Below are 14,716 nucleotides of genomic sequence, written 5' to 3'. Positions count from 1 at the left end.
GCCCCAAATAAGGACCTGAGTAGGGCGGGGCCGTGGCAGGGGAAGATGCCCATTGGCTACGCTGGCTGGTCTCATGGGTGGCAGGATATTGGTGGTCTCCTGGTTCAGGGCCTGGCCCCAGATATGTGAGCCCAGAGCCTCCATTTGGAGGCTCCTATGCCTCCAACTGCCTGCAACACTCACCAGAGACCACTATTTGTAGTGCATTGCCAATGTACATGGAGGATAGCACTTTCTAGCTGCAGGGATAGTCATCTGAAGCATCCCTTTCCTAGAGTCAGGGATAATCGAAGCAGTAAACACGATGTTGCTTGGTGGGGCGTATGCATGGACCCAGGGCTTCAGAGGGTCTCAGGTCAGTAGGTTCTGGAGTAAGGCTGCTTGGATTCCTATCTGGACTCTTCAACTTAAAAGCTTTGTGACATTGCACAAGTTACTTGATCTCTCCACACCTTACTTCATTTCCATATTTGTAACATGGAGATGATAACAGTACTTACCTCAGAAGTTTGCTGTGATAATTAAGTGACTTAATACATGATATGTGCTTAGAACTCATGTCTGGTACCTAATTGTTTCAAAGCTCTTGTTTTTTGGAGATTGCAACCAGGCCTTGTTCCTACCCCCAGTGTAGACCCTCTCTCCAGTGACCTAACTCATATCTCCAGTTCAGTGTCTCTTTCAAACAGGTTTATGACTGGACCAAAACCAGAATACTTGTGAGATGGTTACTTTTACATATGTCAACTTGACTAGCCTATAATCCCATTATTTAATCAAACACTAATCTAGGTGTGAGTGTCATCTAATCAAAGGCCTTAAGAGCAAAAATAGGTTTCCAGAGAAATTTTGCCATAAGACGGTGACATGCCATACAAATTTCTGACTTGCCAGCCCCACAATCAGGAGCCAATTCCTTAAAATAAATCTTATTTTTTTATATTAGGTTGGTGCAAAAGTAATTGCAGTTTAAAAGGTTAAAAATAATTGCAAAACCACAATTACTTTTCCACCAACCTAATATATAAATATATATAATAGGTTCTTTTTCTCTGGTGAACCCTGATCTTACTGTTTAGGTAACGCTTTTCTAAACTCTGGGCTGATCATTTACTTCGGTTACACGTTCTTTCTTCAGCCAAGCTTAGTACATATAGGTCTAAATTTCGGTTGTATTTTTCTGAGACCAGGATTTATTTAGCCACTTTGGCTGGACCTCAGACACTTGAATATAAAGCATCTTTTAGGATAAATTATTTCTACAGGTTGCTAATCTCATCCATGATGAGTCAACCCCTATATTTTCACTGACTCAAGGTAGAAGGAGACCCGATCTGTCAGTTCCTTTAATAAATCCTAGCTCAGATCATTCAAAATGGTAATGTTAAAAGATTCTTCATGGGGTGAGGCGCCCCACAGGGAAGCTGGACCTCAGGGATTCCCCTCCTTTGGGGACCATCAGGCTGATCTCTAAGGGGTGGTGGGTTTCCTATTTGTGGTGGCTGAGGAAAAATGCAGGGTTATTCCTCAGGAGAGGGGACAGATTTTATTTGTCTGAGACACCCATAGTTTCCTTATGGAGAGCGATCCTATTTCAATTTCTGGATGTGGTTTACTTTGCCTCTCATTATGGAGGAAGACTCAACAAGACTTGCTTCTTGATCAGATGTGGTAAAAGACTACTGAAGAGAGATATGACTGTAAAAAAATGAAGGAGAGGCAATAAATTAAATCTTTTCTGAAAAATGTGAGGAGGAGAGGGCAGCTGAGGTCCAAGACGCCAACCCTCAGCAATCACTGTCACACAGCCCCTCTGCTTGCCTTCAGGTCTCCCCTTCCATCTATTCCACAACAGACAACAGCACACATGTGAACGGCTACTCCTGCAAACCTTCCATCTCCAGTCAGTGCGAAGAATGAAAGGACCCACACAAATCACGTGGTGCCGAGACAACAATGAACACCCCTTGTGTCCCTTTCCCCCCACCATGGAACTGTTGTGAAAGATTTTTTTTCTACCTAATTTCATTCATAAGCTCAGTAATTAATTCCTTTTTTTTCATGAAGTAACTAGAATATACTGTCCTTATTTCAAATACCAAAACCTAATATGGTTCAAGATGAGCCCCTAATTAAATAAGGAAATGCTGAATGTCATAACACCAGGAAGAGCTATTTTGAGATATTTGATGTTCATTTCCAAGTACTATTAACTACAAAGGGAAGATGTACTTCTATACATTAGCAATCTGGCAGTTACCACCTTAACTGAGCAATCAAACACAGCATTATTGAGACATCCTGACCTGATGTGGCTCTGGCTCCGGGGTGATGTAATGTGAAGTACAGAGTGTCATCTATTAAGTGTTCTTTGCCAAAATGTTTACCCTGAATCTAATAAAGTCTGCAGACCTACTTCCAATTTACAGGAAATGTAGGCTTACCACACTGTCCAATGGCACTTTTGGCAATGATGTAAATATTTGTATATCTGCACTGTCTAATACAGTAACCACCAACCTATTGAAAGTATAATTTTATTTCATTTCAATTATCTTCAATTTGAATTTTAACAGTCACATGTGGCTAGTGGTTACTATACTGGACAGGAGAGGAACAAGTTACCCACCACAGGAAACAATTAGACAATGGGACATTCTACAAGGTAACGTTAACACACCTTGAGTTTTCAAAAAGTCAATTTAAAAAAAAAAAAGCGGGAGGAATGTTCTATTTTAAAATAAATTAAAGAAACCTAATAGCCACATGTAATATATGAACTTTATTGGGCCCCAGACCAGGAAAAATTGGGGAAACTTGAATATGACCTCAATAATAGATATTATAAAATTATCAATTTTTAGGTGTAATAATTGTATTAGTTATGCAGGGGAATGCCCTTATTTTTTAGTTGCCTGCTTAAGTATTTAAGGAATGAAATGTCATAATGTCCACAACTTACTATAAAATGGTTTGGAAAAGAATAGTCTATATAACTACATCTTTATCTATCTAGAGTGGGGAGGAGGAAGAGAAAAGCAAAATGGTTGCAGTTGTTGAATCTAGGTTAAGAGTATACTGGTGCTATGGTACCATTCTTTCAACTTTTCTATAGATTTGAAAACCTTCCCCAAAAAAAGTTGGGAGAAAAAAACTATAAAATAAGCAATACTGAATATGTCTGGTTTTCTATTAATCTATTTGCTATTTGTTTATTGTGTGTGGGCCAACATTTGCTTATAGATAAATGGTAGTAACCACCATTTAAAGAAAAATTTTAAGTTGAGTCAAAAGACCTCAATTTTTCCTATAAACCAATCTAAGACCATCATTATCTGACCTTAGCAGAATGCCTTGCAAAGTCTCCCTGGAAAGTGGTTTGAGAAGCTGAGTAGACTCTTTTAAATAAGGATAGTCTTCTGCTTCTGCTTTCAGTGTCTGATTTTGACATCCACCAGGGCCCTGACTTGTTCTAAGCTAAGTAGACCATGGAACTTGGTTCCTCATGGTGGTCTCCTCCCACCCTGATTTTGGAGAAAGAATTAACCCTCCAACCACACCAGAGGGTACCGGGAGCACAAGAAGCTTGTACCCTTTCCTGTAACAAGAGCTGAACGCCCGGCTGCCGTATCATAACACCCCCACTGAGAGCCACAGTGACAGAATAGCTCCCTAACCACCTTAGCATCTAGCACGCTGCTGGAGATTATAGTTCAAGAGCAAGCCCAGTTTTAATCTACTCTTGCTCTGGAAGAAGAAGCCTCAAACACTCCATGTGAGCAGGCTGGCACTTCTACCTCCCACCCTTTGTGTAAGCATTGCAGATCTGTCTCTATTTGGATCCATTCAGTTCCCCCCTCCTTACCCACACAGCCTTTGATGTTCTTTTTCCATCTTTCCCCAAAGGAAAAATGACTAAAATCCTAAGACACGATATTATCAATTTGTTCAGGAGATAATCAAATATAATACAGGGTCGACACTGAAAAATAGCTGTACATAAAATTATATAAATTGCCTAAATTTTCCAGACGAGACACAGTCATTTTAACAAGAGAAACCAGGAGAGTGCCGAAATGACTGCAGTGTTTCAAGCAAGTGTCCCCACACTCCCTTGAGTGAAGACAGCCCCAGGTAGAGGTGGTCCTTTTTACCAGGAAGAGGCGGCAGCAGCACCTATGCAGAAACCGGGCCTCCTGGCCCTGCCAACGCTCAGTGGTAGGCCTTGCTGAACTCCTGGAGTGCCCAGCGCTTGTTCTCAGTTGCCTGCTTCAGTTGGGTGTACTCTTTTACCAGCCTGTCAAACTCCTCCCCAAGGACCTCATAGGTGTTCAGGATCTGCCGGGACTTCTCCATGTCTTGTTCTTGGAGACGAATGGCCCCCTCCAAACGGTCTCTTCAACCCGGGCACAGAAGATACAATATAATGAAAGCAGACAAGAATGGGAACATGTTAAAATGAATGAGTCTTGAGAGTATGGGAACCAGCTCTGAATAACTGTACCAAACTCTTGCGAGTTCTCACCTAATGAGACGATGAACTTCCACTTTCTCAGTAGTGTACGTGTCAGACAAAATCTTTAGCTCCTCCATCCTGACAGAGGGAAGAATGAAATGTCAAGATGAGGCTCTCTGACAGCAGCAGAGTGAGGATGGGACACAGTACCTGCCCAAGATCAAGGTATGGGCTAAGCAGTGGCAGGACACACAAGGTCACTCTGAATTCCTGAGCAATTTATCTCACAATCAAGCACCATTTTCAAAAAGCTTTAAAATAAAAGACTCAAGTGTGTTGAAAGCTTTCAGGTAATGAAGGCTAATGCCGCTGTGTGTCATTTACAGGATGCCCACAAGGTGCTAGGCACGGCGGGGGGAAGAGAGATGAGGGCAAGGATGGGAGGGAGTGATGTATGAGACAGCAACCCTTAGATCCAAAGCGGTCATAGCTCACCTCAGCTTAAGGATCATGGCACTGCACTTGATCTCCAGGTACTGGGCATTGATGCGGTCTAGCTCAGACTGAGTCTTCAGCCGGTGCTCCTGAAGAAGCCTCTGCAGCAAGGCGAGGCAGCGGAGAAGCACCTGAGCTCCCAGGAGGCAGGAGAAAGAAGGTGTAAAGAAAACATAGTACCAAAAAAGGCAGGTCAGAAATCCTTGGCTTCCCCAAAGATGCCCATGGGGTCAGGGTAAAGGAGAGATGGCTATCCCACTGCTCTGACAAACCTGGGAGTAGGTGGCACTCTTCTTCTCCAGCAGCACCATCTGCTCCTTCTGCTGGCTCTTGGCATCCTGGCACTGCTGCCTGTCACCCACCAGGACCTCTGCCAGTTTCCACACCTTTGCTGCCTTCAGAGTTTCACTGTCTGAATCTGGGCAAAGAGACAAAGGACTGAACAGGAAAACCCTAGTTGCTACAGCCCTTTTAAGGCTATTTCTCAGTGCCCCTATCTTACATGTAGCCCAACAAAGTCTGTCTTCTTCCAGGTTTTCTTCTGATGTCTTGTTAAAAATGGCACAGCTCTTATAATTCTCTTCAGTCTTACCTTTAATACCAGATTTGGCCCTTAATTCTTAAGTCACAGAAATAAAGATAAGGGAAACTTTCTTCCCGATTTCATTCTGATTCTCCTGAGAAGAATGAATTCATCCTTCCCTGCAGCAAGAGAACACTCCAGCTTGGCACCTTGCTGAATAAAAGGAGTTCTCACAAAATTCCGTGTTTTTATTCTACCAACAAGGAAACACACAAATAAGCATCTCCAAAGTGTCCAGTGCCTCCCAACTTCTGTCCCAAATCTAAAATTCATATACATTATGCTTGAAAGAGCCGCCCAGGAGCCCTGAAGGCCAGCTGTGAACAGAACAGAGAGAGCCAGCACTTACCTGAATTGGGATCATGGTAGCAGAGCAGAGTGAAACATTTCTTCTTGAGCTGCTTCTCCACTTCGAGTGGGAGCCGAGCTCTCATCCACACAAAATCCTACAGCCACAGAAGCAATAAGAGATGCAAATAGACTGTTAGAACTAGGAAGATCCAGCCAATGAATACATGATAATAATCTTAATGATAACCAAAGGAAATGCATTAAGAAACATCAGGGAGATTCATTTTTAGCCTATCAAATTAGCAAAGAATAAAATGACTGTCAAGATCCCAGGTTGATGAAAATGTGGGGAACTAGAGACACTGGAAACACCTTTCTGGAAAGCAGTTTGCCAATAAGTACCAGTATGTTTTATGTGTGTATTTTTGACTCAGTGATCTCACTTTGAGCACTAACTCTTGGGAAATAATCATACAAGGGCAAAGACACACAGGAACTAGTATGTTCATATCAGTGAGGTTTAACAGGAAAAACGTGGAAACCACCTTAAATTGATATCCATCAATAAGGTTAAACAAATTATGCTACATCCATATAATGGAATCCTGTCAGTGATTTAAACTGATGCTATAATAAGAACACTAAACCCTAACTACGCGCCTGGACACTGTGCTAAGAGTGCTTTAGGAAGTATCATCTTATTAGACTTGAAAAAAAGGCTAAAATATATTACGTGAAAACAGATTATACTCTCTGTATAAACATGGAGGGTATAATACCATTTATGTTAAGCTGTATATAATACTGTATTTATTTCTAGATGTAATACTTCAGCTTTTACTTTCTTCTGTGTAAGATTTTTCTTATTAAGTTGACCACCATGAATGTGTATCATTTTTATAAAAATATAAAGCTGAACAAAAAAAACAATGTCTAAATATGTAGGAGAAATTAAGCCATTTTGTTTCTTTGGTCCCAATACCCGCCAGCCCCCAACCTCTGAGGGTGGCATGAGCTCCAGAAGGTCCGCTTTCTCCAGTCCTAGCAGTGGAGGCATCTCTCTCTCCTGGCTAGGACCTAAGAGCTGTGTCAGTTCAGTCACAAGTAGTCGCTGTTCAAGAGTCTGATGGAACTGAGAGAGAATAAAAACAAAAAGAGGTTACTATAGAACTTCTCGCACTCCCTTCCTTTCGTCCTCACAAACCAGCTCTTCACACATTTCCAAAGTCCTCAAACATGTCATCTCCTTCAGATAACTGCTCAGTGCTTTCTCCTGTTAATCTTTCTTTTCAAAACCCTGACAACATACCCCACTGCCTCCCCCAAAACTGCAGTCCATTTATTTTTGATAACCGTTACATGAAGCTCCTATTTCCCCAAGATCATATAATCAGATGAAGCCAACGTTGGCCTGGTCATTCCTATAGCTGGCAACCAATCCCTACTTCATCTCTTCTGCCTCACCTTTTTATCCTCAGAAGTTACATCTGTGTCTTGTGTCTTCACGTAATAGTCCACAAGCAGCTCTTGAATGACTCTCTGTAAAATCTCAGACCTCAGCCATGTTGTCTTATGCAGTCGAACTTCCTTCCAGGCCTAGGAAACAAAAATAAAAAACACCCCAGGTAGGAACCTCTCTCTCGGAAGATTTTTCCTTCCTCTTATCATCCCTTCACGCAGGACTCTTACCTGGGCCTGTTCCTTTGCCAGGGAGAGGCTTAAGCCACTCTCGTCCACGTGTTGTGAGAGACTCAGAAGCAACTTGCTGAAGTGTGGGTTCTGCAAAAGGTCCTCTTCACGCAGGTTACAAAGAGGAAGCTGTCTGCTGCACACTTAATGGGATGTCCCCATTGGGACAAAAAAAGCAAAGGTATGGACTCTTAATTTATATATTTGAGCATAACTCTTGGCTAAATACTCATTTCCAAAAAACCTGTAGTTTTTTGGTAGAGAAATTTTCTAAATCTAATGAAATTAGAAAATATACACATCCACAAATAAACTAGAGGCAATACTCAAAGTATCAAGCATTTATATTACATACAAGGTCATTAATCAAGAATTAGGGAATGAGTCTCTAATAAAACTAAGATCTTAGAAAATGAAAATGCTGTTGGAAAGTATGAGGCAAATAGGAATCAAGAATAAGGGACCCTTTAGTAGAGATCACGCCAGTACCCAAAATGCCTCATTCTCACAGAATAATCAAAGTTCTTGAGGAAGTAAAAAAAACAAAAACCCACATATGTAAAGTTCCAAGCTCCAATTTTGGATGTGATCTCTAATCGCATAAGCAAGAATGAGAGAAAGTATATTCTTACTAAGAGTTAGTAAAAAATTTAACCAACCAAATTACCTTTATTGTAAATAGAACTGAGTAACCCATGTGGATGCAGAACAGCACATACATGAGAAAAAGTGCAAGACACTGGGACCGTCTTGTTATTTCATTTGCTCAGGGGGCTTTCTTTCCATCGTTTCCAACATGCTTTCTGCTGGGGTCTTCTGTTTTACTCCTACTTACCAAACACTCAAATTTTCATTCTTTGAACCATCATACCATAAGTCCTTTTAAAGAATAAGAAATCTTTTTTTTTCCTCCCAAGTCATTGAAGGATCAACATGGAAGTGGTCAAAATATGGAAGATTCAAGTTCTTGAGGGATTTAACATTACTGAAGGATTTAAGACATAGAAAGGACTTGAGATATGGAAAGAATTTAAGATCTAGAAGGATCTGAGATTCTGGAGAACAAGATATGAGAAAATTCAAGACAAGGGTAGGAAAGAAGCCTTTAAGGAGTTTGCTGGCCACCCTTATCTTCAGGATTTGCTTGCTCACACAGCATGGGAGCATCTTGAGATTTTGGTGTATTGCACAAGCAGGTATTGAACAGAAGTCAGTGTAACCTGTTTTCCAGTAAGAATCTTCATGTATTCTAATTTCCCTAGAAACATAGGCTTCTGAGAGAGAAACCATACTGGTGAACATTATAAATCCTTTTCATTACAGAAGGTAAGAATCTGGATAAGCCCTCTCCTGATAAGCCATCGAAACTCTTGCAAATGGCTATCCTTACCTTGTTGGAGTATTTCCATCCCTTCTCCAGGTGAGCAGAAATCCCCGGATGCCATCTGATTGTCTTGGGATTCTTATCTGTGGAACTGAGCGAAAGAAAAGATGAATAAACTGGCTGTCTATTCCAGAGAAAATTACCTTAGGTTCAAATTTCTGTTGTCTACACTTGGGGAGGAACCTCAGGGATGCCTCTCTCTGGGAGGTACTGTATCACACATCCTGGGTCCCAAGCTCTTACACAAGCTTTATGAACAGACTTATCAGTGGCAAAACATTTTGCATTCTAACAACATAAGTTTTCCGTTTGTTACAAGCCGTCGAAAAAGGAACCTACTCAGGAAAGAAAACTTTCCAATTCACTTGTCTAAACAGGAGAATGCCCCTTCTCCCCGCCATGATGTCTAAGTTAAAACTGAGCTGCTGCTTTCCGTTATGAGTGAACTGGGGAAAGGAAAAAGGAATCAAGGAAAAAGGAATCAAAGTCTACTCCCCCCCCATTCCACCCATTCCCCCCAAATCACTCAGCTATTTAACTCCACCATAGTGTCCTGCGCTTCTTTAACTTGTCCTTTCATCTAAGATCTGTTGGTAGTTTTTGACCATGAACTCCAGAAACATCCTTCAGGAGTTCATTCCTCCAGGAGTTCAAGTGTTCATTCCACACTTGAACAACTGGTTGTCACATCAACAGCATTAGTAAAGAACACCTGGAGGAAAGAGCATGACAAGAATACTGACAGGGAGGTCAGTGCCACCAGAGTAATGCAAAGTACAGTTAATGTGACTGTGGGGTGTTTTGCCCAAACATAGAGTACACCGAAAAGAATGACATCAACACAAAGGGGCAGTAAAGATGGGCACAGTTTGGGCTCTGGAGACCAAATTTTTCCCTTGACATTATCTTCCATTTTTCTGCTCCATCCCCCCCTCTAAAGTATCAAACTCCAAAGGGCAGCTGAGCCTCCCAAAGCAGAACAGACATAGAAGGTTATGATTTAACACTTCATGTTCACAGACCATTTGGTTTGCTTCTTCATTTTATGAGTAATATCAAAGTAACTACTCATTTGTTTTGTAACATGGTCTAGAGGGGAACCCAGCTGAGGAGTCAGAATGCTAGGACTTAATTTGCAGCTCAGCCATGTTCTTTGTGAATTTAAAGAAAATGTGTTTTTTTGTGCCAAACTTTTTTCCACCTGCAAAACTGAGATAACGATTCCTGCCTTGCAGACATTAAGAATTAACACAATCTACCTGTCAACAAAAGCCATGACTTAGTTAGGCTCAGTGTTTTAGCAATTGTTTATTGTTGATCTATTATTTGCAGGCAAATTTCACACACAAAAATGAGGACCACCCTAAATTTCAAAAAAGTCAGCTGTTCTTCCCTCCCTAGGGGAATTACCCACTTGGGTTTTTTAGGGTGCTTTTCTTTACCCTTTTTAAATGTTAGAGGGCGTGAACGGTGGCGGCAATCAGTTCGATTCTCCACCCTCTGCACTCAGACGTGTTAAAACGCTGCCACAGGGACCCAAGCATTTAAATGTTTTGACTCAGACCATCTTTTAAATTCCTAGCGCTGTCTTTACACGCTGCACTGAACGTTAAATTGATTTTACAGGTATTTTCACAAGATGTGACCCTTACGGGGCCCAAGATGAATCAATATGCGGAGCGGGCTCTCAGGCGCCTACTTCCCTTCTGTCTGGGCAGCCAAGGATTCCCAAGGGCGAGGGAGGCCTCGGCGGCCGGAGCCCGGGGACTGGCCTGATTGACACTCCCCACCCAGCGTTCCTCTTCCCCGCAGCGCCGCCCGCGGACCCTCTGAAGCAAACCTGCACACCGCGGGGCCGCGGAAGCTCCGGAGGCAGCGCGGGGCGGGCTGGGGCGGGCTGGCAGGCAGGGTCCACACCCGGCACCCGGCGAGCGCCGGGGCTCCGAAACGTCTCACTACAGCCCCGCGTAGGGGTGGGGGAAGCTAGGCCTCGGAAGGCCGCGAGAGACGGTCAGGAGAGGGGAACCAGCCGAAAGTGCACCAGAGGTCGCGTGGGAGGGGGCGGGGGCGGGCCACGCTCGAGGCGGGAACTGCAGGCCCCGCCCCTCGTCTAGCGCGCGCCCTAAGGCGCCAACGGCCGCAGAATCCGGGTTTTGGCGTCCGCTCTGGTCTAGGGAGTGATCTCTGCAAGGCTTCCTTGTCCTTTCCCCTGGGTACCTACCCCTTGTTGAGGGCAAACGTTGAGAAAATGGTATTGACCGCCAACTTTTATTGACGGCCTACGATGAGTCAGGCACTAAGCCGAGCGTTTCACTTGCTTTGCTTCGCCTCATTTAGTTCCCGCTACTACGAGGAAGTCACTATCATACCCATTTTACAAAGGGGAAAACTAAGGCACAAAGAAGCTAAGTGTCTTATTCAGGGTCGCGGCTGGCAGATTCGAAACCTGATCCAACGGCCCCCTGAACCTTCCCAGACCTGCCGCACACCCGCCGCCGGAGACTCTTGTCAGTCGCTCGCTGCACGCCAGCCCTGTTGTCCCTTGGGTCGGTTTCCTCTCGAATTTTCCCCTCCAGGCTCCTCTGCCCTCTCCTTTATCTCACATGAATCATTCACCTCTCTGTCTTTTTTTTTTTTTTTTTTTTTTAACTATGTGGCATGTATTGCTTGCTTAACAAGAGGTCTGGAGCTGGGGGTCCCAAAGCTTTTTGGTAACTCCGTCGTGTCATGGTTCTTTGCAATTTTCTTTGCATTCCCCTCATAGTCACAAGGTGGCTTCAGAAGTCCAAGAAGTACATCCTTTCAACATATCCCAAGCAAGACAAAGAGCCTTCTTCCTATAACAGTAGGGGGCAGGGGGGGAATCTTCCCCAGAAGCACCCAGCAGACTTTCCCATATGTCTCACTGGCTAGACTGAGTCACCTGCCCACCCCTAGACCAATGAACTAGATGTCTTCCATTTGAACCCCAGATCTACATTCAACACCCTTTGTAGCCAGGAATACCATAGGGTTCCCATATTCCCTCACTGGTTCCAGCCAATGGGGGCTCCCAGCAGGAGGTTGGAGGGAGAGAAGACAGTGATGGGAGGAGGGGGCTTCCTTCATGGCCTTGACCACAGGTTGGCTGTGGACTTTGACCAAAGGTCCTTGTTACTTTCAAGGGGTCCCTCCACCTCTCTGTCTTAACCCCCACCCCCATCCTTTTTTCAAAGTTGATTGGAATCTATTCATTACAATTATTTCAAAAGTAATACTTGATGCTAAGTAAATTGCACCAAGTTTATCAAATCTCTTGCATCAGAGAAGAAGCTGATAGTCTGCGTTGGTAGGGAAGGAATCACAGGCTAGGTGTGCTGTGTGGTGGAGAGTTTAACCTCTTCTTTTATTACCAACTAGAGAATTATTCTAACAATACATAGAGGAATAGTATGATCCAGTGCAGACATTTTATATCCCTGGTCATCTCATCAGCTTAATATTAAAGTGCTGTCATTTTCTAAGGCTTTTAAAAATCATTTATGCTTTCTCAACCCTGTAGTGCAGCATCGTTAAATATCAAGCATAATGTCCCTCACAAATGGCACTTGGAAAAAGTAGCAGACGTGTTTTGGTGACTCAGAGCTAATCAGGAATCTATTGAAATTTCATGTCTTATATCTGTCAAGTTTTCTAATATGGTACTACAAAGCTTTGGCTAAGCAGCTCTAAAGTACTTGGGGAATGAGGAGGTGAAGGGTGCAATGGCCTGTCTTCAGGTAGCAGGGTAAAGTGAAGAGCCATGGGAAGCCGTGAATTGTATCTAACCCTCATATGCAACTACCTGTTCCATCTCTGTCTCTGACAAACAATGTGACCTTGGGCTTCAGTTTCCTTATCTGTCAAAAGGAGGAAATAACATATTTTTAGCTCCTCCAATCTCATAGTGTTGATGTAATGATCAAATGAGATAATGGCTGAGAAAGTACTTTGGAAAGACTATCAAAGTGAGCTATTTTAAAATTGACATGTATAAAGCACTTATTACGTGCCTTGGGAGAGACACAAAGATAAATATGACCCAGTCCCAGACCTGAAGAAGTTCATAATCTAGTTGAGAAAATATGACACGCACATGAGAAGCCAATAATACAAAGCAGCAAAAAAGGTGTCAAAAGTGCAATTTAGATTATAAATACTAGAGAAACTTGAAGAAGGTACAGAATTCTTTCTGCAGGAATGGATAGGAAAGACTACAAAATAAATCTTAGCTTAGCTGGGCCTGAAAGGAGAGAAAATTTGGATCATTTTGAATGGAAGAAACATCTCAACAAGTGAAGGCAGAGGCAGGGAACCCAAACTGCATACTGGGTCCAAGAGGAGACTGGACCAGCTGAAATGATAAACTTCATAGGCCAGTTCTATGTAAGACTAGAAGGCTGAGCTGATAGACTATCCTGGCAGTTAAAACTGCAGCAAAATACTGAAAAAGACACCTGCTGTCCTTGAGCAAAAAAGAACCACAAGATAGGCCCCAGAATTCATTCTCTTTCTTCCCATTCCTACAATCCCCTCTTTCATGCTAGATTTTTCAGAAAACAACTTTATTGAGATATTTTGGCATACAATACTTAAAGTATACAGTTAATTAAGTTTTACCATAACTATACATCTATGAAACCATCACCACAATCAAGATAGTAAATGTATGAATCATCCCCTAAGTGTTCACTTTGCCCCATTGTAATTCCTCTTTCTGGACCCTCCCATCCACTGATCTGCTTTCTGTCACTATAGATTTTTGCACTTTCTAGAATTTTATACAAATAGAGTCAAAGATGTACTCCTTTTTGGCTTCTTTTACTCAGCTTAATTAATTTTGAGATTCATATATGTTGTTGCTAATATCAATAATTCATTTTTTTTAGTTCATGTCTTCTTATTGATGAGAAGTAGCATGGAATCCTTTTTAAAACCTTAATTTGTTCGGATTTTTATTTAAGGAGGTGCTTCCATAATGACCCCAAGTACTTATTTCAGTGCTTGGTTATGGAGGCACTTACTTGAAAGAATGAATTTCTGACCACCCCACAGTGCTAATACCTAATATAGTTTCGTTTGTTCTGTGGAATGCTTGGCTTTTATAAGCCTGTCTTTTCATCAGTGTTGTTCATCTCACACTATGTCGTATGCAAAATACAATCACTCACTTCTTAAATGTTCTTTAATGATAAAGCCTAGAACATGCTCAAGTATTCTTGAGCTAGACTCTGGTGGGGGGAGTGGGGATGTAGAAAGATAAATTAGGGTAAGTCCTGCCCACCACCTAGCTCTACCTTCTTAAAGATGTTGCTCTTGATCACGTATTTATAAAAATCATGTATATGTTTTTAACTTGATGATAAATGTAAATGGGGGTCAGAAAAAGTTTACTTAACCTTTTAGAGTTGTACATTCTTTGGCTGCATTATTTAGAATTACAGAGAAGAATGGAGATTTGCTGAGAACATTGCAAGGACCCTGCCTCCCACACTTTAAGCAGGAAATAAAATGATGCTCCAAAGCTAGAGATTTCAGGTGAGTATTTAGCATTCTATTTATCAAACTAATGGAAATTTGTGAGTAGAATATGTTCTCACACTGAAAATGTGGGCTTAAATAACCAGTTTCTGGGCCAGCCCAGTGGCTCAGGCGGTTGGAGCTCCCTGCTCCTAACTCCGAAGGCTGCCAGTTCGATTCCCACATGGGCCAGTGGGCTCTCAACCACAAGATTGCCAGTTCAATTCCTCGAGTACCGCAAGAGATGGTGGGCAGCGCCCCCTGCAACTAGCAATGGCAA

General features: G+C 42.5%; 1 protein-coding gene across 1 annotated transcript; it reads right to left on the bottom strand.

The window, feature by feature from the left end:
* Positions 1-3,924: 3,924 nt before the first annotated feature.
* On the bottom strand, positions 3,925-10,903 carry HAUS4 (HAUS augmin like complex subunit 4; the record flags this gene model as incomplete). Its single annotated transcript, XM_088796933.1, has 10 exons — positions 3,925-4,396; positions 4,526-4,594; positions 4,952-5,082; positions 5,224-5,369; positions 5,884-5,980; positions 6,823-6,957; positions 7,290-7,421; positions 7,515-7,650; positions 8,905-8,981; positions 10,739-10,903. Coding segments are annotated over 10 exons (1,272 nt in total), but the record flags the coding sequence as incomplete, so codon positions are not given.
* Between the last annotated feature and the right edge of the window lie 3,813 nt (positions 10,904-14,716).

This window comes from Rhinolophus sinicus, chromosome 3 (genome assembly GCF_057876585.1).
Source record: "Rhinolophus sinicus isolate RSI-liver-muscle chromosome 3, RSI-T2T, whole genome shotgun sequence".
Taxonomy (NCBI): domain Eukaryota; kingdom Metazoa; phylum Chordata; class Mammalia; order Chiroptera; family Rhinolophidae; genus Rhinolophus; species Rhinolophus sinicus.
The sequence above is the reverse complement of the archived record's forward strand: the minus strand, read 5'-3'. Positions and strand labels throughout refer to the sequence as shown.